This window comes from Papio anubis, chromosome 20 (assembly GCF_008728515.1).
Source record: "Papio anubis isolate 15944 chromosome 20, Panubis1.0, whole genome shotgun sequence".
Lineage (NCBI taxonomy): Eukaryota > Metazoa > Chordata > Mammalia > Primates > Cercopithecidae > Papio > Papio anubis.
Window position 1 is genome coordinate 15,308,520 of NC_044995.1, and position 20,531 is coordinate 15,329,050.

Below are 20,531 nucleotides of genomic sequence, written 5' to 3' on the forward strand. Positions count from 1 at the left end.
GTAGTGGCGGCAAGGGAGAAAGGCAGAAGGCGGGAAAGAAATGCAGAGAAGCAGGGAAAAGGGACTAGGGACAGAGGGACCGAGTGACTGGAGCTGGAGGGGGACTGTGCAGGGAGGCAGCTCACTTTGGCAGGACGCATGGAGGTGTCAGACGTGGGGGGCGGGGTGGCGGCCAGGCCAGCGGAGGCCAGGGCCTGTCAGACGGACAGGAGACACGGGGGTGGGGGCCGGATGCCCACCTAGGGGCTCTCTCCCAGCGGGGCCCGCCCTCCCTGACTCAGCCTTTCCGCCTATCCCGACCCCAGGAGAACTGGGAGGGGGATGGGAGGCGCCCGCCCTGGGGGCCCACCACCCCCAGGTCTCAGAGGCTGTGACCAGGGGGTGTGTCTCCCGCCATCCCTGCCCCACTCTGTCTCCACCTCTCTTCCTGTCTCCCCATCTAATCCCTGTCCCTGGGACCGGCTCCACCTCTGTCTGTCAGCTAGACGCTCACGTCTTGACCATCTGACTAACCCTAATTCTGACTCAATTTCTGTGTCTCTCATTGCTTTTTAAAAACCTACACAACAAATTTACGTATTGCAAAGTATATCGTAAACAAATTTAATGACCAAGTGATACACTGGTCAAAAATGTGCCTATCACCAAGGATTGACCCCTTTCCCGTGGCCCAGGCCCTCTGCTCTTACAAATGGGGCACAAATACAGGCAGGTAAGAGACACACAGCTCTCATCTCGCCAAGGTCCTGGAGCCTAGCTGCCGCTTCCTCCTCTGGGAAATAGAGGAGTGACATTGATAGTGCCTAGCGCATAGCACTGCTGGGACAACGCAGTGATTCGGGGATTGATCTCTGAATCGAGATGACCGGATCCCGTCTGTGTGCGGGACAGTGGCTAGCACGGAACGTTTGTTAGGCCTGCCCGCCATCTGACCCTTCTCAAACCTTCCTGTCTGAGGACATCTGCGTGCACACTTGTCCCTCCAATGCTGTCCCACTCTGGATGGCCCTGACACCTGACAGGCCAGACAGCTGGGTGGTTTCTAGGACCTTCGTGATTCCAGGCCTGGGTTCCTGTTTCATTTCTGCCTCTGATAGCCGAGTGCCCTTGAGGAAGCAACATCTTTCTGGGCCTCCCTTGACCCATTTCACTAGTTCACAGGGCTGAAGATCCAACCTGGTGTCAGGCACTTAGCTCGGGCCTGGCAGAGGACAGAAGTGCTCAGTAGCAGAGGCTTTCATTCTTTAATAGTTGCTCTGAACATCTTGTCTGCCTCCGTCCAGCTCTCACTTTCCCTGTCTGGCTCTAATTCTGGTTGACCCAGAGGACATAGCTGAGGCTCGGAGGTCAGGAACCGTGGGCTCCAGGAGGCAGTTCTGAGGGTCCTTCAGGCTCAGCCACGGCAGGATACCACCATTCCATCTCAGAGGCATGAGGAGTCCCTAGGCCCCATCTTGCTGACCCTTGGCCTGTGCGCCCCCTCAACAGTGGCCAGGCCCTTCTGTATGTGTGTCTGCTGGGGGAGCAGGAGCTGGGTGTGGGGGCATGGGAAGGCGGGACGCCTGGGTTCCCACAGGCACGGTGGCTGAGTCACCAGGCGGCCATCTGGCTCCCATTAGCCCAGGGCGGCAGGGGGCTCCATGGGGCGGGCCCTGCGGCCAGCTGGGGGCAGGGACGCTGGGGCAGGCTGTGTGTGGGATGACTCAGGACCCATGATAACAGCCTGTGCGCATTTGGGGAGTGTAAACAGCAGAGGGAGAGGAAGGCGGATGAAGGGAAAATTGTGGTTGGGCAGAGGGGGGCTGGTGGGGCTGAGAGGGGTAGAGTCCCTCTCCCTCTACACTCAAGCTGGCAGGCCCCGTGATTCCCAGCCTGGGTCCTGGGGAGAGAAGAGAGCTGCCCCTAGCCTCCCTGCCTGGGGTCTCCTCCCTCCCCTGGGGCTGCATTACTCAGTGGTCAGGGCTGCCTATAGCAGCCAGGTTTGAGGGAAGAGGGAAGAAGGGGCCCAGAGCCTGGAGGATCAAAACCCAGAGATAAAGGCTGAGAGACAGATAGAGAGGGACAGTGACAGCAGAGGCCTAGAGAGGTGGAAATGTACAAGTAGAAAGAAGAAGAGGCCCAGAGTGAGGCAGGAGACATGGGAACCTAACAGAAGCAAGGAGGCTCTGAGTGTGAGACACAAGGCAGACATAAACAGAGAGGGGGAGACAGACAGCATGGGAGGCAGCCGCGCTGGGGCCCAGGGGTCAGCACCGGAACCAAACTGGCCACTTCCAGCCACGAAAGGCCCTGCCAGCTGGCCTCCGGCAAGGGGAGGACTTTCACCTTGGGCCCTGCGGTGGAGACAGAGCCTAAGGCAGAGAGAGAGGGGGAGAAAGGGAGAGACAGCCAGCCAGAGCACTGGAAAGAGGGAGCGGGGGTAGGGAGAGAGACAGAAAGAAGGCCAGACAGACACCAAGAAAGACAGAAGCAGGAGACAGGGTGGGAGACAGGAGAAAGATAGGGAACTCCAGAAACAGAAAGGGTGGGGGTTGTCTGAGATGAGACTAGACCCAGTGAGATGGTGGTGTGCGTGGGTTGTGGGGCGCTGCCCTGGAGTCCCCCTAGAGAAAGGGTCACTGAGCCGGCCTGGAATCAGCTGCCTTGCTGGGGTCCGGGATAGGGCAGGCGGTGGGAAGGGTGGCAGCCATCAGTCCCCATCCAGCTCTGGGCTGGGCGCGTCCTCAGGTTCTTCCTCATCGAAGTACCTCTCCTCCTCATCCCGTGCCACGATGTCCAGGTTGTCAAAGTCAGGGTTGTCGTCTACTGTGCTGCAGGGGGAGGAGGCTGTCAAGGACTGGGTCTTTCTGGGACCCTAGGATGCCCAGGTCAAAGGCCTGGGGCACCCTGATGTCAAAGGCCATGTGCTGGCAGCCGTCAGAGCTGACCTTCCCAAGGGGGATGGTGTTTATAATTCTCAGGGTTTAAAACTCAAGGAAACATTTTCCAAATCAGAGTCTGCACAAAAACTCTGGGCTGGGCATGGTGGCTCATGCCTGCAATCCCAGCACTACAGGAGGACAAGGCAGGAAGATGGCTTGAGCCCAGCAGTTGGAGCCCTGGGCAACATAGGGAGACCCTGACTCTACAAAAAAACTGAAAAAGTAGCCAGGCGTGGTGGCAAGCACCTGTAGTCCCAGCTTACTCAGTTGGCTGAGGCAGGAGGCTCACTTCAGGCCAGGAGGTCAAGGCTGCGGTGAGCCATGATCAAACCACCACATTCCAGCCTGGGTGACAAAGGAGACCCTGTCTAAAAAAAACCCCAAAGCTCTAGTTTTTCTTAAAAAGCTGTAAAATGTGGCGACACACGGGCTTACGTTCTCAAGCAGGCAGTGGCTCTCAACAGAGAACCACCTGGGGGTGATTTTGCCCCCATGGCATTTTGACATTTTGACATCATCACTGGGGGCTTGCTACTGCCCTCCAGTGGACAAAGGCTGGGGATCAGCCAGAGCTGACCACAGGCAGGACAGCTGCCCATGCCCTAAGGCAGCAAGTAAACCCAGTAGCACTCACTTGGGTCGCCAAGCCTAGCTTGATCTGGCCACGCAGAGATCTCCTACCCCCTTGTGACCCCTTGCGACTGCTCCAGCCCCTTCTGCCCCTCGATGCTGTGGGGGGCTCTGGCACCTACGGTGGCCTCTGCCAGGAATACTCCTCCCCCCACTTCCTGCAGGCCTTTGCTGTTACCCACTTAGAGAGGCCTTCCCTAGCCACCCTGTCACTCCCCGCCTGTTGCTTCACTTTTCCTCATGGCCCAATCACTATGAAGTGCTAGAAGATTCTAGATCTTCCTCACTAGAGTGGGACCCCTTTCCAGGCAGGGAAGCCTTTCACTGGTTTTGGTTCCCGCCTTATCCCCAGAGCCTGTGGACATCACAGACACTCAGCACATGCCGACTGAATGCACAGATGGGGGACGTGTCGGAACCACTGCTGCCCTCCCGAGGCGATACACTGTGGTCCCTGCCACCCCCAATTTCCTCCTGGGCCCCTGGCTTGGGAACAGCAGTGATGCTTGCTGACTGAGGGTTCCCGTGGTCCAGGCCCTCTGCTCACCACTTTGCATGCAGGAACTGGGGCTCTGAGCAGGCCTGCCTGGCTGGAAGTGGAGCAGCCAGATTCCATTCAAGAGCTGGGGATCCCAGAATGGGAGGCGGCTCCGGTGACCATGGCTGGGCCTCATGGCAGTGGCAATCACAATTCCCACTTTCCTGATGAGCCCACCTCAGGACGGACGTAGGGTCCGCCTACGTGTGGTCACACATTTCACATGTCATCAGGGCTGGATGTGAAACCAAGGAGGGTGCTCTGCTGCTGGGCCCAGTGTTGGGGACCACAAGGCAAAACTACCTTAAATGACAAAACCAATCTTTGACTGACACATCACTCTTCTGGGTCCTTTTCCAAAGCAGGTGGCTCACATGTCTCAGCCCTGGGGTGCTACTGGAGAAATGAACAACTGTAACTGTGGGGGCTGCCAGCACAGGCCCCTCCATGCCGGGCATGAACCCTGCCAGGGGTTACTTCCTGCAGCACGAGGAGGTCCAAGGTCAAACGGAAGAGGCTGGGCTTCCTAGGTAGACTTGGGGTAGTAGCCTCTGCCACTTGTCAGGAGGGAAGTGTTTCAGCGTTTCATTGATACTGAGCTATATGTCATCCCTGCCCACCCCCTGCCTTAGAGGTGAGGAGACTGAGGGTCTGAGATAGACCAGGCTAGTCCAAGGTCACCCTGTCTCTTCCTTTGGCTGTTCAACCACACATCCTGGAACTGTTTTGGGGCCTTCTAGTTCCACGAAGGGAGGCCCCCACAGTTTGGTTAAGGGTTCTGCATGTGGCGAAAGGCCGTGGGATGCTGGGATAGGGGATGGGAAGGTGGGGGCACAGGAGCACCTGTAGTCAAAGTCCCCATCCTTGCCATCTAGGAAGCGCTGGTGCATGCGGCTGGTGAACTCCTCTCGCAGGATCAGCCTCTCCTCCGAGTCGGGGACCCAGGCCTCCGAGTCCTTGCCTGACCTCTGGTCTGCAGAGGGAGAGCAGAGGGGGTGTGAATGCGGGTGCACTCGGGCAGGCACTGAACAGAGTCCACAGAGAGCTCCTGCTCCTGCGCCAGCCTTGTGCTGGGTGGCTGTGGGAACACAGCAGTGACAGAGATGGCCCAGGGCCCTGTCCTCCAGGGACACACATAAAACACATGACCATACAGTGACCGTATCCTCAGGTCAGGATCTGAGACCTGAAGGGTGGGAGGAGAGGCATTCCTGGCAGAGGGAACAGCCTGAGCAGACCTGGAGGCGAGGGGTCATTTGGTGTCTTGCAGTGGGGGATGGGGATGTTGCAGCGGTTGGAATGGCACACAGGGAGAGTCAGGCCAGGCAGGGGAGGGACACAATGTCGGCTTTTGCAGGTTGGGGGCCCAGCCTGCTGCCATGAGGTGGAGACAGACAAGCCTGGGGCTGGGGTGTCTGGAATCTGGGGTCTCCCTGCTACTGGCCCTCACCTTCCCCATCACTGTCCTCCTCCTCCTCTTCTTCTTCCTCCAAGCAGGCCTCCTCCTCCTCCTGCTGTTGGAGCAGACGCTGCTGAAGCTCCCGCTCCTCATAGGACTGAAGCAGCAAGTTGGAGAGTGGGCAGGCAGGTCTCCCGGGGGACCCGGGCTTAGGGGGCTGGTGGGTTGGGGTGCGGGCACTGAGTTCCTCCTGGGTGAGGTACTGTCCGATGTACTGCTCGTATAGCAGGGGGGCCCGGAAACGCATCTGCTCATCACTGAAGTACTCGCCCCCTGCAGAGGAAAGACAGGGTGGGCATGGGGTGAGCAACTGAGCAGACGTGTCCACGTAGGTATGCGTGTGATCATGCTTGTGGGATGATGTGCACACACCCAAAAACACAGGCAAATATGCAGGCACCTGAGGTGTGCGCGAGTACTCATGCAGGCACCTGAGGTCATGTGCACATGATTACTCGTGCAGGCGCCTGAGTGTGTGTGTGTGTGGCCCGGCCTGTATCTTCCTGTGTATTCATGTATTCATGCATCCAAGCATGTGTGTGCACAGGCAGACCTGGCTACATCCTGGCCTCTGAGGCTCTGATGGTCCGGAGCTCATGTACAACCATGTCAAGGCACGATGCGCAAGCTCCTGCCCATGATGTGTGCATGGCCCATGTACACACACATCTCCCGTCAGGCCCAGCATATGCCCATGGACACCTGTCTGTCTGGGTGTCAGCATGCAGGACAATGCAGCAGAGGTTGTGTCTCTGGGTTGCGCGCCTGTTTGTAGGGCCCCAGTCTGGCTGGCAGTGGACATGCCTGCACTGTGAAGCGTATATGTGCATACATCCACATGGATCTGGCATGTATGTGCAAGGGATCAGGTCAGGTGGGGCATCTGCCCGTGTGAGTATCCCTGAGAAAGCCAGGCCGTCCTGGTGGTGGAAGGCCCCAGATCTATCCTCTCAAGTGCTTCTCTCTGCAGCAACCCCTTGGTGGGCCTGGCTTCCCCACTGCCCCAAAACCTGGGTTCCTTGCATCACCCCTGGCTGCAGGAGCGACTCTGTCCCTCAGATAACAGTTAAACTTGCCCTGGTCCCTGCCCTCCACTGGTCCTAGCCCTGTCTTCAGAGCCCAGGGCAAAAAAACTGCTCAGACTCCTGGCCTCTGCAGCACTGTAGGCTGTGACTGTCCCTGTCCTGCTCAGCTTCCCAACTCCTGCCAGCTCTCTTACCCTCAGCTGTTTCTGGCATCCTCTAGCAGATTCAGTTTTTTGAGATGGAGTCTCACTCTGATGCCCAGGCTGGAGTGTAGTTGGCATGATCTCCGCTAACTGCAACCTTTGCCTCCTGGGTTGGAGTGATTCTTCTGCCTCAGCCTCCTGAGTAGCTGGGATTACAGGCACCTGCCACAGTGCCCGGCTACTTTTTTTTTGTATTTTTAGTAGAGATGGGGTTTCACTATGTTGGCCAGGCTGGTCTTGAACTCCTTATCTCAAGAGATCCGCCCGCCTCGGCCTCCCAAAGTGCTGGGATTACAGGCGTGACCACAGCGCCCAGCCTCTAGCAGATTCAGTTTCTATCCCTCCTTCTCCCCAACTTGGATTATCACCCACCCTGGCTCTGGATCCCTCTCCTTCTCTTATCTCCATCTTTCTATCTTTCCTGCTTTTCTCAGTTTCTGTCACCTACCCCCACCTCATTCATCTTCCTTCTTTTTTTTTTTTCCGGCAACCACCACCTCCCAGATTCATGTGATTCTCCTGCCTCAGCCTCCCAAGTAACTGGGATTACAGTTGCCTGCCACCACGCCTGGCTAATTTTTTTGTATTTTTAGTAGAGATGGGGTTTCACCATGTTGGCCAGGCTGCTCTGGAACTCCTGACCTCAGGTCCACCCCCACCTCGCCCTCCCAAAGAGCTGGGATTACAGGCTTGAGCGACCGTGCCCCCGGCCCATCTTCCTTCTTTCTTCATCCTCATTTCCACATCTGTGTTTCTTTTTTTTTTTTTTTTTTTTTTTGAGACAAAGTCTGGCTTTATTGCCCAGGATAGAGCTTAGTGGCGGGATCTCAGCTCACACAACTTCCACCTCCCAGGTTCAAGCAATTCTCCCATCTCAGCCTGTAGAGTAGCTAGGGCACCACCACACCCAGGTAATTTTTTTTTTTTTTTTTTTTTTTGAGAGGGAGTCTCGCTCTACCCAGGCTGGGGTGCAGTGGCCGGATCTCAGCTCACTGCAAGCTCTGCCTCCTGGGTTCACGCCATTCTCCTGCCTCAGCCTCCCGAGTAGCTGGGACTACAGGCGCCTGCCACCTCGCCCGGCTAGTTTTTTGTATTTTTTTTTTAAATAGAGACAGGGTTTCACCGTGTTCCCCCAGGATGGTCTTGATCTCCTGACCTCGTGATCCACCCGTCTCGGCCTCCCAAAGTGCTGGGATTACAGGCTTGAGCCACCGCGCCCGGCCGGTAATTTTTGTATTTTTTGTAGAGACAGCATTTCGCCATGTTGCCCAGGCTGGTCTTGAACTCATGAGCTCAAGTAATCTGCCCGCCTTGGCCTCCCAAAGTGCTGGGATTACAGGCATAAGCCACCGTGCCCAGCCTCTCACTCTCTTTATGAACCGGGAGGCGGAGCTTGCAGTGAGCTGAAATCCGGCCACTGCACTCCAGCCTGTGCGACAGAGCGAGACTCCGTCTCAAAAAAAAATAAAAAAAAAATAAAAAAATAAAAATGACCCTCTCTATAATTTGTGCCTTCTCCCTAATGACAACTTAACTCACTCTCTGCTTCATTCACTCTCATCTTTTAACTTTGGTTCTGGTGGTGTGGTCACAAGGATGCTTTAATTATGCCATGGTCAACAAGCTATCTTTTTTTTCCATTCATGGCTTTCAGTGTGTCTTGTTCAGAAGGCTTCTGTGTCCCCAAGGTCATGCACATACTCCTTTTGGTTTCCCCTGATGCCTTTGTATATGGTACGAGGTAGGGATCTCATGTTTTGTTCCTTAGGTATGACCAATTATCACAGCACTGTATACTGTGTCCTCAGCCTACCAATCTGAAATGCCGCTTCTGTCATCCACTAAATTCTGATCTACTCTCATTGTCTGTCCTATTCTCTTCCCTGGACCCCTATCTCTCTACCTTACTTTACATTTCTGCTTCAGTCTCTTCCTGTGTCCCTGTCTCTGTCTCAAAACTTCTCTCTCAAGACCCCTGCCTCTGCTTTTGTATTATTTTCTCTAATTCCCTCTGCCTCAGTCTCCCCTCCCTCCCCATCTGTACCCACTCTCGCCCATCTGGCCCCCACACCTTGGATCAGCTCTCGCAGGGCAGCATAGCGCCGGTTACGCAGGCGGGTACGCAGGGTGCGGGGCCGGGCAGTGCCCTGCCGGGCCACCTCAGCACAGTAGAAGTCTGCACGGTGGTCGCCACGCACGTGGCCAAAGCAGGCCAGGTGCTCCTCACGGAGGCCTGTGCGGAAGCGCTCCAGGAACACCAGTGGCTTCTCATGGTACAGCTGGGCCAGGATGGCCACTTTCTCACGCTCTGTCAGATCAGGTTCACCCTGCTGCTGGCTGCAAACAGGCAGGCGGCTGGCGGCTACAGCGTGCAGCATGGCACTCACCGCTGCATTTTCAGCACCGGAGGTGTCACTGTCCAGGGCCACTGGTGTTGCCTCAGCTGCTTCCACTTTGTCCTGGGGTTTAGATGGGACTGGTGTCCGGCTCAGCTCACCCCAGTGCCCAGGTCCAGGCTCTGTGCAGCCTGAGGAAAGGAGAGATTTGTTAGTTCAGAGGTGGGAGTGTGGGAAGGGACTGGGGGCTTAGTCACTCACTCAGCTCACATTTACTGGGCACTGACTATATTCTGGGCACTGTTCTGGGCACTAGAGAAACCACAGTGAGCAAAAGTTGACATTTTAGTAGGGGACACAAACAATTAGCAACATAATTACCGAAAGCATAATGTGTTAGGTGTTTCCGGGAGTTATGCGGAAAAATAAAGAGGGAAGGAGGTGGAGGAGGCTGCAATTTTATTTTCCAGACAGGGTCTTGCTCTGTCACCCAGGCTGGAGTGTAGGGTGCAATCACGACTCACTGTAACCACCACCTCCCAGGTTCAAGCAATTCTCTGCCTCAGCCTCCTAAGCAGCTGGGATTGCAGGTGCCTGCCATCATGCCTGGCTAATTTTTATATTTTTAGTAGAGACGGGGTTTCACCATCTTGGCTGTGCCAGTCTCGAACTCCTGACTTTGTGATCCACCCGCCTTGGCCTCCTAAAGTGCTGGGACTACAGGCGTGAGCCACTGCACCCAGCCTACACCCTGCCAATCTTTAAATTAAAAAAAAAAAAAAAGTTTCAGTAGAGACAGGGTCTCACTAGGTTGCCCAGGATGGTCTCAATCTCTTAAGCTCAGGCGATCCTCCCACCTCGACCTTCCAAAGTGCTGGAATTACAGGCGTGCACCACTGGACCCGGCCTAAGTTTAATTTTTTTTGGTAGAGACAGGGTCTTGCTGTGTTGCCCAGGCTGGTCTTGAACTCCTGACCTCAAGTGATCCTCCTGCCTCAGCCTTCCAAAGTGCCGAGATTACAGTGTAAACCACCATGCCTGGCCAAGGCTGCAATTTTAAATGGAAGGCTCAGAGAAGGCTTTGCCAAAAAAAAAACAAAAAACCTGACATTTGATTAGAGACCTCAGGTGGTGAGGGATTACGCCATGAGATCTCCTGAAAAAGAGAATTCCAGGCAAAGAGAACAATTACTGCAAAGGCCCTGAGGCCTGACTTACTGATCCACTCAATTCTTTAAATCATTAATTCACTCTCTCACGTATTCATGCATTCACACAACCACTCTTTAGTAACTCTAAATCTTAGGCCGGGCGCGGTGGCTCATGCCTGTAATCCCAGCACTTTGGGAGGCTGTGGCAGCTGGATCACCTGAGGTCAGGAGTTCGAGACCAGCCTGACCAACTTGGACAAACCGCGTCTCTACTAAGAATACAAAATTAGCCGGGCGTGGTGGCACATGTCTGTAATCCCAGCTACTCAGGAGGCTGAGGCAGGAGAATAGCTTGAACCCGGGAGGCAGAGGTTGCAGTGAGTAAAGATTGCGCCATTGCACTCCAGCCTGGGCAACAAGAGCAAAACTCTGTCTAATAAAACAAAGCCAAACAAACAAACAAAAAACTGTAAATCTCTGAGAGACCCTAAGTCAGGCAATGCTAAGGATCCATAGGATGAATCCAGTCCGACTCCTGCCCTCAGGGAGCACCCAGTCTGATATGGGAGATAGTCAGGATCAACGATAATACAGGCAAAGAAAACAGGAAAGGTGGCTGGGTACTGTGGCTCACGCCTGTAACCCAGCACTTTGGGAGGCTGAGGTGGGCAGATCACTTGAGGCCACAAATTCGAGACCAGCCTGGCCAACGTGGTGAAACCCTGTCTCTACTAAAAATACAAAAATCAGCTGGGCATGGTGGCGGGCGTCTGCAATCCCTGCTACTCAGGAGGCAGAGGTACAAGAATCGCTTGAACCCAGGAGGTAGAGGTTGCAGTGAGCCGAGATGAGCCATTGCACTCCAGCCTGGGTGACAGAGTTAAGACTCTGTCTCAAAAAAATGGAAGGAAAACAGGAAAGCAGAGCGCTGGGCAAACCTTAGTGAGAGCTGTTTCCCAAGAGTGGAGGGAGCAAGCCTGTGGCAAGCAGGAAATACATGAAGACAGAATATAGAGACAACTCCTTTAGGCAGCGTGGCTGGGTTGGGAAGGAGAGACGTGGCTGGGTTGGGAAGGGTGACGTTACATGTGTAGTGTGTATCAGGGAGGATTTAAATCACTGATGCAGCTGAAGACTGAGCTGGACAAGGGCAGGGGCTGTGGAGGAAGGAACAGGATCATGAGTGAGCGAACTGGAAAGATGTCAGGAGGCTGAGTGGAGGAGCCACGGGGCTGACGTGCTGGGAGGTAAGGGAGGCATCCAGGGGAATGGTCCGACTGCTGCCACACGGGCCTCCAGACTCCTCAGGAGAGAAATGCTGGGCTGGAGACAGAGCTGTGGGTGTCATCAGAGTCAAGACAAGAACCAAAGCCAAGAGAAATGAGAGGTAGGGATGGGGGAGTGGAAGAGGGATAAGAGGGTCCAGGAAAAAGCACTGCACGGATGCGTGGAGGACATGCCTCTGAAGCTAAAAACTGGCTGTGCTAAAGATAGCTACATCTTAATCCCTGGAGCCCATTACTGTTACCTTAAAAAAAAAAGAGGCCAGTTGCAATGGCTCACCCCTGTAATCCCAGCACTTTGGGAGACCGAGGTGGGCAGATCACTTGAGGTCAGGAGCTCAAGACCAGCCTGGCCAACATGGCATGGCGCTCTACCAAAAACACAAAAAAATTAGCCAGGTGGGGTGGCGCACGCCTGTAGTCCCAGGTACTCAGGAGGCTGAGGTAGGAGAATTGCTTGAACTCCGGAGGCAGAGGTTACAGTGAGCCGAGATCATGTACTCCAGCCTGGGCAACAGAGCGAGACTCCGTCTTAAAAAAAAAAAAGAAGGCAATGTCAAAAAGGGAAGCAGAGATTGGAGTGATGTAGCCAAAACCCATGGAATTCCAGAAGCCACCACTGGCTGGAAGAGGCAAGAAATGGGTTTTCTCCCAGAGCCTGTGGGGGAGCACGACCCTGCAGACACCTGGATTTCAGTTTAGCAACACTGACTTCAGTCTTCTGGCCTTGAGAACTATGAGAGAATAAAGTTCTGTTGTTTGAAGCCATGCAGTTTGTGGTACTTTGTTACAGCACCCCTGGGAAACAAAGTCAGGCTGAGAAGGAGCAGCCCGAGAGACAGGCAGGAAATCAGGCACTGTGGTGTTGCAGAAATCAAAGGAAAACATGCAAGAAGGATGGAAGGGTCAACAGCATTTAATTCTAGTCCAGTCTAGTAAGAAAAAAACCTGAATGGGCCAGGTGTGGTGGCTCACACCTGTAATCCCAGCACTTTGGGAGGCTGAGGCAGCAGGATCTCTTGAGGTCAGAAGTTCGAGACCAGCCTGGCCAACACGGTGAAACCCCATCTCTACTAAAAATACAAAAAATTAGCTAGGCATGGTGGCAGGCGCCTGTGATCCCAGCTACTTGGGAGGCTGAGGCACAGGAATCACTTGAACCTGGAAGGCGGAGGTTACAGTGAGCTGAGATCATGCCACTGCACTCCAGCCTGGGCAACAGAGTGAGACTCTCTCCAAAAAAAAAAAAAAAACCAACCTGCATGAGGTGACTGGATTGAACAACATGGAGGAAGTCAGTGGGGACCCTAATCAGAGCAGTTTCTTAGGAGAAAAGTCAGACAGTCATGAGCAGGAGAAGAGGAAATGGACACCAAGTGTACATGACTCTCTGAAGGAGACAGATGGGGCCAAGAAACAGATTTTTTCTTTTTCTTTTTTTGAAACAGGGTCTTGCGCTGTTGCCCAGACTGCAGTGCAATAGTGCAAACAAAGCTCACTGCAGCTTCGACCTCCTGGGCTCAAGTGATCCTCCCGCCTCAGCCTCCTGCGTAGCTGGGACCACAGGAATGCACCACCAAACCTGGTTAATTTTTTTTTTTTTTTTTTTGAGATAGAGTTTTGCTCTGTTGTTACCCAGGCTGGAGTACAGTGGTGCGATCTCTGCTTACTGCAACCTCTGCCTCCTCGGTTCAAGTGATTCCGGTTGGTGCCTCAGCCTCCTGAGTAGCTGGGATTACAGGCACACACCACGACGCCTGGCTAATTTTTGTGTTTTTAGTAGAGATGGGGTTGCGATATGTTGGCTAGGCTGGTCTCCAACTCCTGACCTGAGGTGATTTTCCTGCCTCGGCCTTCCAAAGTACTGTGATTACAGGTGTGAGCCACCGGCCCTGGCCTTAATTTTTAAATTTTTTTGCAGAGATGGGGTCTGGCTATGCTGCCAGTGCTGGTCTCAAACTCCTGGGCTCAAGTCTCACTCTGTTGCAGAGGTTGGAGTGCAGTGGTGTAATAATCTTAGCTCACTGCAATCTCAAAGGGTTCGAGTGACACTCCCCACCTTAGTCTCTGGAGTAGCTTGTCCTAGCTACTCCCTAGCCACCAGGCCTGGCTAATTTTTAAATGTTTGTAGAGATCAGGTTTCTCTCTGTTGCCCAGGCTGATCTCAAACTCCTGGGCTCAGGCAACCCTTCTGCCTTGGCCTCCCAAAGTGCTGGGACTACAAGTGGGAGCCACTGCACCCGGCCTTAAGACTTTTTTTTTAGGTTAAATTTTTTATCTTTAGAAAATTTCAAACGCACACAAACGTAGAAAGTACAACGACACCTCTCCCCCTACCTCCATATACCGATCATCTCCATCTGGTTTCCACAATAACCAATTCTTGGCCAGTGGTGGTTGAGCCACCCTTCCAACCACACCTCACCCGACATCGGATTACTTTGAAGGTTGTGGGGAAGCACAGAAATTGACTAAGGACTTTGAAAGGAGCCTGGCTGGATTTCGGGCTTTGGGGGAAAGGCGAGTTACAAAGAAATGAGGGAATCGTTAGATTGGGATAAGTTAAGTTTGCATGAGGCAGGTAGAAGTTTAGCCTGGAAAAGTCGGAGGATTCGTCTAGAGCGAGGGAAGGCTCAGCGTGGTATAGGGAAGGAGGTAATTTGAGAAGGGCTGGTCTGAGGCAGTGCGGAAATTAGGCCGGGATAGAGAGGTTTCTGTTAACTCACTGCCTGGTAAGGAAACGAGTTAGTCAGGGGCATGGAAAGGATTGGTCTGGAACTGGGAAGAGGTTAATTTAGGGAGGAAGGAATGGAGGTCAGCCCCCGACAAGGGAGCGGATAATCCGGGCAAAGTGGTGAAGAGGGCCGGTAAGGCTGAGGGGGGCGGGCGTCCTCCTAAAGCGAGTCCTCCTTCGCGTTCCTGGGGGAATCATTTCCTAGAGACACCGCAGCCGCACCCACCCGCCGCCTCCGCGTGACCAAGATCTCACCCTTATCGGGTTCCTTCGCCGCCGCCGCAGTCGCCACGGCCTCCATCCTGATTCTCTCGGACTTGTCAACCGCCGGGCGGGCCCCCGCACACCAACTTCCGGTCCACGCACGCAAGAGACACTTTCGCCTGAGAATGTTCCGGGTCCGGGTGCGCCGCTGCGCCCAGGCACCAAAGTTCCGGGCCTAAGGCAGACGTTGCATTGCTCATGCGTGTCTCTCTCGGGCTCCGCCCTCCGCAGCCAGGAAGGAAAGGGGCTCCCCGGAGAGTGAGAGGCCCTTGACTCTGCTATCAGTCAGTAGGAACCAGAACCGTTGTTCGTTTGTTCGCTGATGTGACTCCAGCTCCCAGCGTGCTTAATTTTGGGATGGATGGTTAAAGGACTGTCCCCCGGAGCCTGGAGCTGACATTCTCTGAGGGTTCGTGCTCTGGTTTAGACCCCCGCCTACCCTTTTCCTTTCTTCACCCCTTCAGGAATTCAGGAATATTTACTAAGCCTTGACTCTTTTTTTTTTTTTTTTTTTGAGACAGGGTCTCGCTCTGTCGCCCAGACGAGTGCAGTGGCGCCATCACAGTTCACTGTAATCTCACATTTTTGTGCTCAAGTGATCCTCCTGCCTCAGCCTTTGGAGTAGTTGGGGACTACAGGCGCGCACTACCGCGCCTGGCTAATTTTTAAATTATTTTGCAGAGTCAGGGTCCCACTTCGTTGACCAGGCTGGTCTCCAACTCCTGGCCTCAAGCAGTCCTCCCGCTTCAGCCTCTCAAAGTGCTGGGATTACATACGTGAGCCACCAGCCTGGCTTACTTCCATCATCATACCCTGTCTCTGGCTGGCATGAGATGGGTGATGAGATAGAACTTCCCATTTTGTGTTCCCAGGACCTGGAGGAAATCCGCAGGTGTGAAACAAGACAACTGTGGTCCTTATTTCCCTGTGGGATGGGTGGGGCTCTATTTAGGTGTTACCAGCATAGTAGACAGATATGTCACCAATAACCACTCAGTGGCCAGGGCTTTGATGGATCTAGAGGGCTGAGGGAGCTGCCCACCCCAGACTGGAGGGTCAAGGAAGGCTTCTTTCTGGGAGGGGACCCTCAAGCTAAGACCTGAAGAACGAGTAGGAGCTGGGTAAGAGGAAGGTAAGGAAGAGTCTTGAGGAGGATGGCAGGTACGGACAGTTCTGGTTGCTACAAGCACTTCAGTACCGTCAGGGCGTAGGAAACGAGCTCTAACTTGAAAGCCATGATTGGGCTGTGGAGGTTTTGAGAACCTCATGAATTTTTATGCAATTCCATGTGCCTCTGTATTCTCCAATGCAGTGGTTCATGGCATCATTTGTGGGTTCCAAAAAGGATTTATGGCTCCTCAGAACTAAATAACCACTGATTTGATATTCAAAGGGGGAGCAGAAGAAGATGGAGCCAGCGAGGTTACCAGGTGCTAGGCCATGCAGGACCTCCATAAGCCATAGTAAGTGGCTTGACTTCTATATTCTGAAGGGAGTGGGCAAGGGGATCAAGGGACTGGAGATGAGATGTGTGTGAGGACGACTGTGGCTGTGAACAGAGGAAGAGCTTCCTCATTTGCATTCCCTTAAGGTCTGGCGATGTGGAAGAAAGCCAAGGAGGTCCCTATTTACCACCCCAGATACCTAGGCACGGTGCCTAGGCATTACCAGGAGAGACCAGCAGAGGGCGCTGTAGCCCAGCACATGGACATGCAGGGAAAGGCTTCCCAGACGAAAGGCCCTAGCCTCTCCCCGCCACCTCCTCTCTGGGGCACTCTAGGGTCCTTTTAGCCACCAACCTTGGTTCCTTCTCTCGTTCTGATGCCCTACCCGAGATTCTGAGACTAGTCAGCTTCCCTCCCTTGTTTTTGTTGCCCATCTCCCCTTCACAAGGCTCTGAGCTCCCACCAGGGAAGACTGGGGCTGAATTGGCTTCTCCTCTGGCCCAGCATTGTCTCCCACAAGGAGCCAGGAACACAGCATGTACTGAGGGAATGAAGACGTAAGGTTGCTAAGGAAGGAGGACGATGGGCCATAGGGATGCAATCTGGAGTCTTTTACCCTGGTTCACTCCTCCAGGAAGCCCTCCCTGCACACCAGCCCAGGCTCTCACAGCTGACCACTTCGTGCTGGCAGGTCTTTGTTCTCTCTGGAGTGGGAGCTCTGTGAGAACAGGGTCCAGGACTGCCGTGGCCATACTGTGTCCCCAGCACTGTCCAGGGCAGCTGAAGAACACAGCAGGTGGCTCACACACACTGGCTGAAACATGAAGCTCCTGGAATCCTCGTGAGCCCCAACCACAGAACAGGCAGTAACTGTCCTCCGTGCTGCACACAGGCCAGGTCTGAGGCAGGTGGTCTGTGGATGCCCAGTGATGATCCTGAACAAACCAGCCCTGGTCTCTGCCCCATCAGTCCCACCCATCCCTCCACCTACAGGCCTGTTCCACGTCCTTTACTCAAAAACTCCTGGAGGGATTTTAGACCGTGAGAAGTAGAGAACCAGAGAAGCACTTTAAAAATGAACCAGATGATTGTAAACCAGGGACCCTTGTTTAAGTGTGCATTTTTGGCACCAAAATCGGGGCCAAGCATATGAATCCCTCAGTAAGTTGGTTTAATGAATGAGTAAATAATTTCCCTTTAAAAGGCCCCCACCCCAATTAACGGCCAACTGCAGTTAACACTTCAGGGTTTTAACCCTGCTTCCTTCCTGCTAGGAGGTGCCATGTCATTTATTCAAAGAAAACAAAACGAAACCAAACAAAACAGGGCAAACACATTTCTTAATAAGTGCAGTTTGTTAAAATCATGTTAAAACATATGAGTCAAGGGGAAGTAAAAATAAAGGGTATCACTGTAGGAAAAGCTTTTGGGTCTGGCACCTGGGAGACCACTGGAGAGGAGGCAGTGGGAGAAACTTCAAGTTCTGAAGGGAAGGAGCCCCCCAACCTCCCCTCCTTCCCTCTCACCCACTGAATCCCACCAGAAACTACCAAGACGCCCGGAATAAAAGGTTTCAAGTTCAATAGTCACACTCTCTCCAAATACAAAAAGCAGTTACAATTCAACTGAACACAGAAGCTTGTGTGCAAAGTTATGGGGAACTGGGGCATCGTATAAAAAGTCGGGTTAAAGATGATTCTGTGGTTTGGTTTTGTTGTGTTTTGTTTTGTGGCTCTTCCTCAGTCACCTGAACTCAGGAAAGAAATGCTTATCTTGATGAAATATCAACAGCCGACCCACAGTAAAAACAGACAAATTCTAAAAATTAAAAAAAAGCGCATAATTACCAAAAAAATATGTCACTGCTTCCTCCCTCCCCATTTTGCTTTTTAAACTTTTTTTTTTTTTTTTAAAGTTTTGATTTTTTTTTTAATCCTGAAAAGTAGACAGTAAAACAGCTCCTGGGAGAATTTACAACCAACTGCATGAGGGTCTGGGAAGCTGAGGGGTTGGAGCAGGGTTGGGAGAGTGAACAGGAAGGGATTCTCCCCTCAGTCACTGTAGCCTCACTGTATGACCAAGGGAGGCGGGGATTATTTAGTCAAAAAGGAAGAAGGTAGGAAGAACAGGAAGTGGAAGGTTGGGGAGGTGGGGACAAACAGAAAATAAAAGGTCATTGTTGCCTGTTTGAATCCAGAGAAAAATGCCTGGCCCTATGGAGGCGAAGGAAGCCCCTCGGAGGGGAGGCAGTGGGCTGGAGGGAGGCAGCCCTGGGATGACCCCATCCCCAGCACCACGGGATCTGGCGGGGGCAGAGGAGGGGCAGAGGCAGGCGCTGGTGGAGGAAGCCGGCAGGGGCCTCTGGGAGCCTCTGGGTCACACTGGCTACTGTGTGCTTGTGCCACCCTGTGTGTTCCCGGAGTAGCTCCCATAGTCGTAGTTCCCGTAGTATGGCGGCCACTGGCCCTGGTTCTGATAGTACTGGTTCCACTGCTGGGCATACTGGGGAAAGAAACCAAGAACACCAAGTTGTCCTGCATCTAACCCACATTTAGCCTCCCCACCAGCCCACTCTCCTCTAGGGCAGAGACAGGTGCAGTGACAACAGTTGAACACGGGTCCCCTGGCAGAGAAATCAAGGCACCTCGGGAAGACCTGATGCCACACAGGTAGGCAGTTACGGACTGAAGCCCAGGTCTCAGCTTATCAACCCAGTGCCTTTTGGGTATAGCTAGATATCATAGTCAAAAGATTTAGTAACAGGTATGGGGGCCTGGGCACCAACCTGCAGCAGGATTTGGAGCCCCCTGGCTATGGTGCTGAAAGAGGACTCTGAGGCCACTGCTACTTAGGCCAGCCCTTCCCCTTTGCTCGCTGGACTGTGGAGGGGGCTAGGATACCAATTACCTAGCAACCAGTGCAGAAGTGTTGACCAAATGGAATGGCTGCACCAAATGAATGCCAGGCCAAGGCCAGCAGGCTGTCTTTTTAGGGATAACCAGGCACTTGAGTCTGGGAATACACACCCAGGAGGGGCCCATGGAAGTCTCTCCATCCAGTTGGCCCCCCGGTCTGGCACCTACCTGCTGATACTGGTTATAGCTGGGCTGAGGGTAGGTCTGTGCGGTGGGGGGTGGCGGTGGGGTATAGGGAGCTGGGTTGTAACCGCCGTAGCTCCCATAGTTGTAGGCAGGTGGTGGTGGAGGTGGAGGCGGTGGGGCTGTGTAGCCCTGGCTGTAACCTCCCTGGTTGTAGGGTGGCTGGCTGTAACTCGGCTGGAAAGTGGAGGGAAAAAAGCCAAAGCTCTGTGAAATAGAGGAAATCTGCAGATGTGAAATGCTGGGATGGAAAAAGGGCCTTTGTAAGTGGTTGGCCCACAGGGGCCCTTCCCTTGCCTGGTGGACATTGTTTGTGGGCTGAGAAGGAGGAGAGTCAGCTCCATGCCACGGCAGGGCAGGATGAAGGGCAAGCCCCAGGGCTGTGATCTGGACTCTAACCCCAGCTCTGAGACCCCCAGGGAGCAAGGTACACGGCACTTCTTGAAATCCCAGTTTTCTTTTTTATAAAATGAGAATCACAATAGAACAAGAACAACCCCTTCAGCTTGCCCTGAGCATCCAATAAGTTTGTGTGTATAAACCACTGGGCACTCAACAGGTGGCGGTAGTTGTTACTGGAAGATCTGCTGAGAAATAGTAATGGCAATTTACTAAGTGCTTCCCAAGTACAGGTTGGATCATTAAGTCGTTTGATCTCCATATAGAATCTGGGGGTAGATCCCACTAGCCCCGTTTTAAAGAGAAAGAAACTGAGGCTCAAGATGATGAAATTTCTGGGCCAAGGTCACACAGCAAAAAGGACCTGACCCCAGGTTTGCCTAGTCCCAAAGCTAGAGTGCCACCCATTCCTCACAACAAACCTTGGAAGTGAGTTTTTTTTTTTTTTTTTTGAGACGGAGTCTCGCTTTGTCGCCCAGGCTGGAGTGCAGTGGCCGGATCTCAGCTCACTGCAAGCTCCGCCTCCCGGGTTCACGCCATTCTCCTGCCTCAGCCTCCCAAGTAGCTGGGACTACAGGCGCCCGCCACCTCGCCCGGCTAGTTTTTTGTATTTTTTAGTAGAGACGGGGTTTCACCGTGTTAGCCAGGATGGTCTCGATCTCCTGACCTCGTGATCCGCCCGTCTCGGCCTCCCAAAGTGCTGGGATTACAGGCATGAGCCACCACGCCCGGCCGGAAGTGAGTTTTACTAACACCTTTATGAGGAAAACGAGGCCCAGAGACGGGAAGCTATATGTCTAAGCTCACAGAAACAGGATGTTGTGAGGCTGGGGTTTGGATCTGTGCCCACCCAACTCTCGTTCTAGGAAATATTCTAGTTAGAATGGGCCTGGGAACCATCCATTGGTCTCCGGGCAGCTGATTCCAGGCCTGGCATGAGGAAAGTGCTCAGGAAATGGCTGTGAAATAACTGAAGACCTCTCTGGTTTACAGGAGGCTGTGCATACCAGAGCCAGGGCACTGGCTTTCCAAGAACGGGAACTGA

The 20,531-nt window shown here is 53.5% G+C and overlaps 2 protein-coding genes across 10 annotated transcripts in view; both read right to left on the bottom strand.

Annotated features, from left to right (window-relative positions):
* Positions 1–587: 587 nt before the first annotated feature.
* On the bottom strand, positions 588–15,055 carry CCDC97 (coiled-coil domain containing 97). Of its 3 annotated transcripts, none has more exons than XM_003915583.5 (5): positions 14,536–15,055; positions 8,848–9,303; positions 5,540–5,821; positions 4,933–5,062; positions 588–2,810 (listed from the first exon to the last, which is right to left on the bottom strand). In XM_003915583.5, exons 1-5 carry the CDS (start codon positions 14,579–14,581, stop codon positions 2,690–2,692), a joined length of 1,035 nt encoding a protein of 344 aa, XP_003915632.1. In that variant the 5' UTR covers positions 14,582–15,055; the 3' UTR covers positions 588–2,689. The 3 variants fall into 3 exon arrangements, with proteins under 3 accessions (XP_003915632.1, XP_009192820.1, XP_021786815.1); XM_009194556.4 differs by lacking the exon at positions 14,536–15,055 and adding an exon at positions 13,884–14,526; XM_021931123.2 differs by lacking the exon at positions 14,536–15,055 and adding an exon at positions 11,827–11,864.
* Positions 15,056–17,308: 2,253 nt separating this feature from the next.
* Positions 17,309–20,531, bottom strand: part of HNRNPUL1 (heterogeneous nuclear ribonucleoprotein U like 1) — a 48,936-nt gene continuing 45,713 nt past the window's right edge. For 3 of the 7 annotated variants that reach the window (XM_017952467.3, XM_003915575.5, XM_003915577.5), the window contains exons 14-15: positions 19,073–19,264; positions 17,309–18,491 (exon numbers count right to left, since the gene is read on the bottom strand). In XM_017952467.3, the coding sequence (XP_017807956.1) occupies positions 18,375–18,491; positions 19,073–19,264 (309 nt within the window). In that variant the 3' untranslated portion in view covers positions 17,309–18,374. Of the gene's footprint in view, positions 18,492–19,072; positions 19,295–20,531 lie in introns of all 7 variants that reach the window. The other 4 variants (XM_009194552.4, XM_009194553.3, XM_009194554.3 and 1 more) reach the window with 2 other exon arrangements.

Coding starts and splice junctions, on each gene's coding strand:
- CCDC97 (XM_003915583.5), bottom strand. CDS start 14,581: ATGGAGGCCGTGGCGACTGCGGCGGCGGCGAAGGAACCCGATAAGG. Junction 5,063..5,539: donor GGAGGACAGTGATGGGGAAG/GTGAGGGCCAGT, acceptor CTCCCTCTGCAG/ACCAGAGGTCAGGCAAGGAC. Junction 2,811..4,932: donor GATGGGGACTTTGACTACAG/GTGCTCCTGTGC, acceptor CTCCCCCTGCAG/CACAGTAGACGACAACCCTG.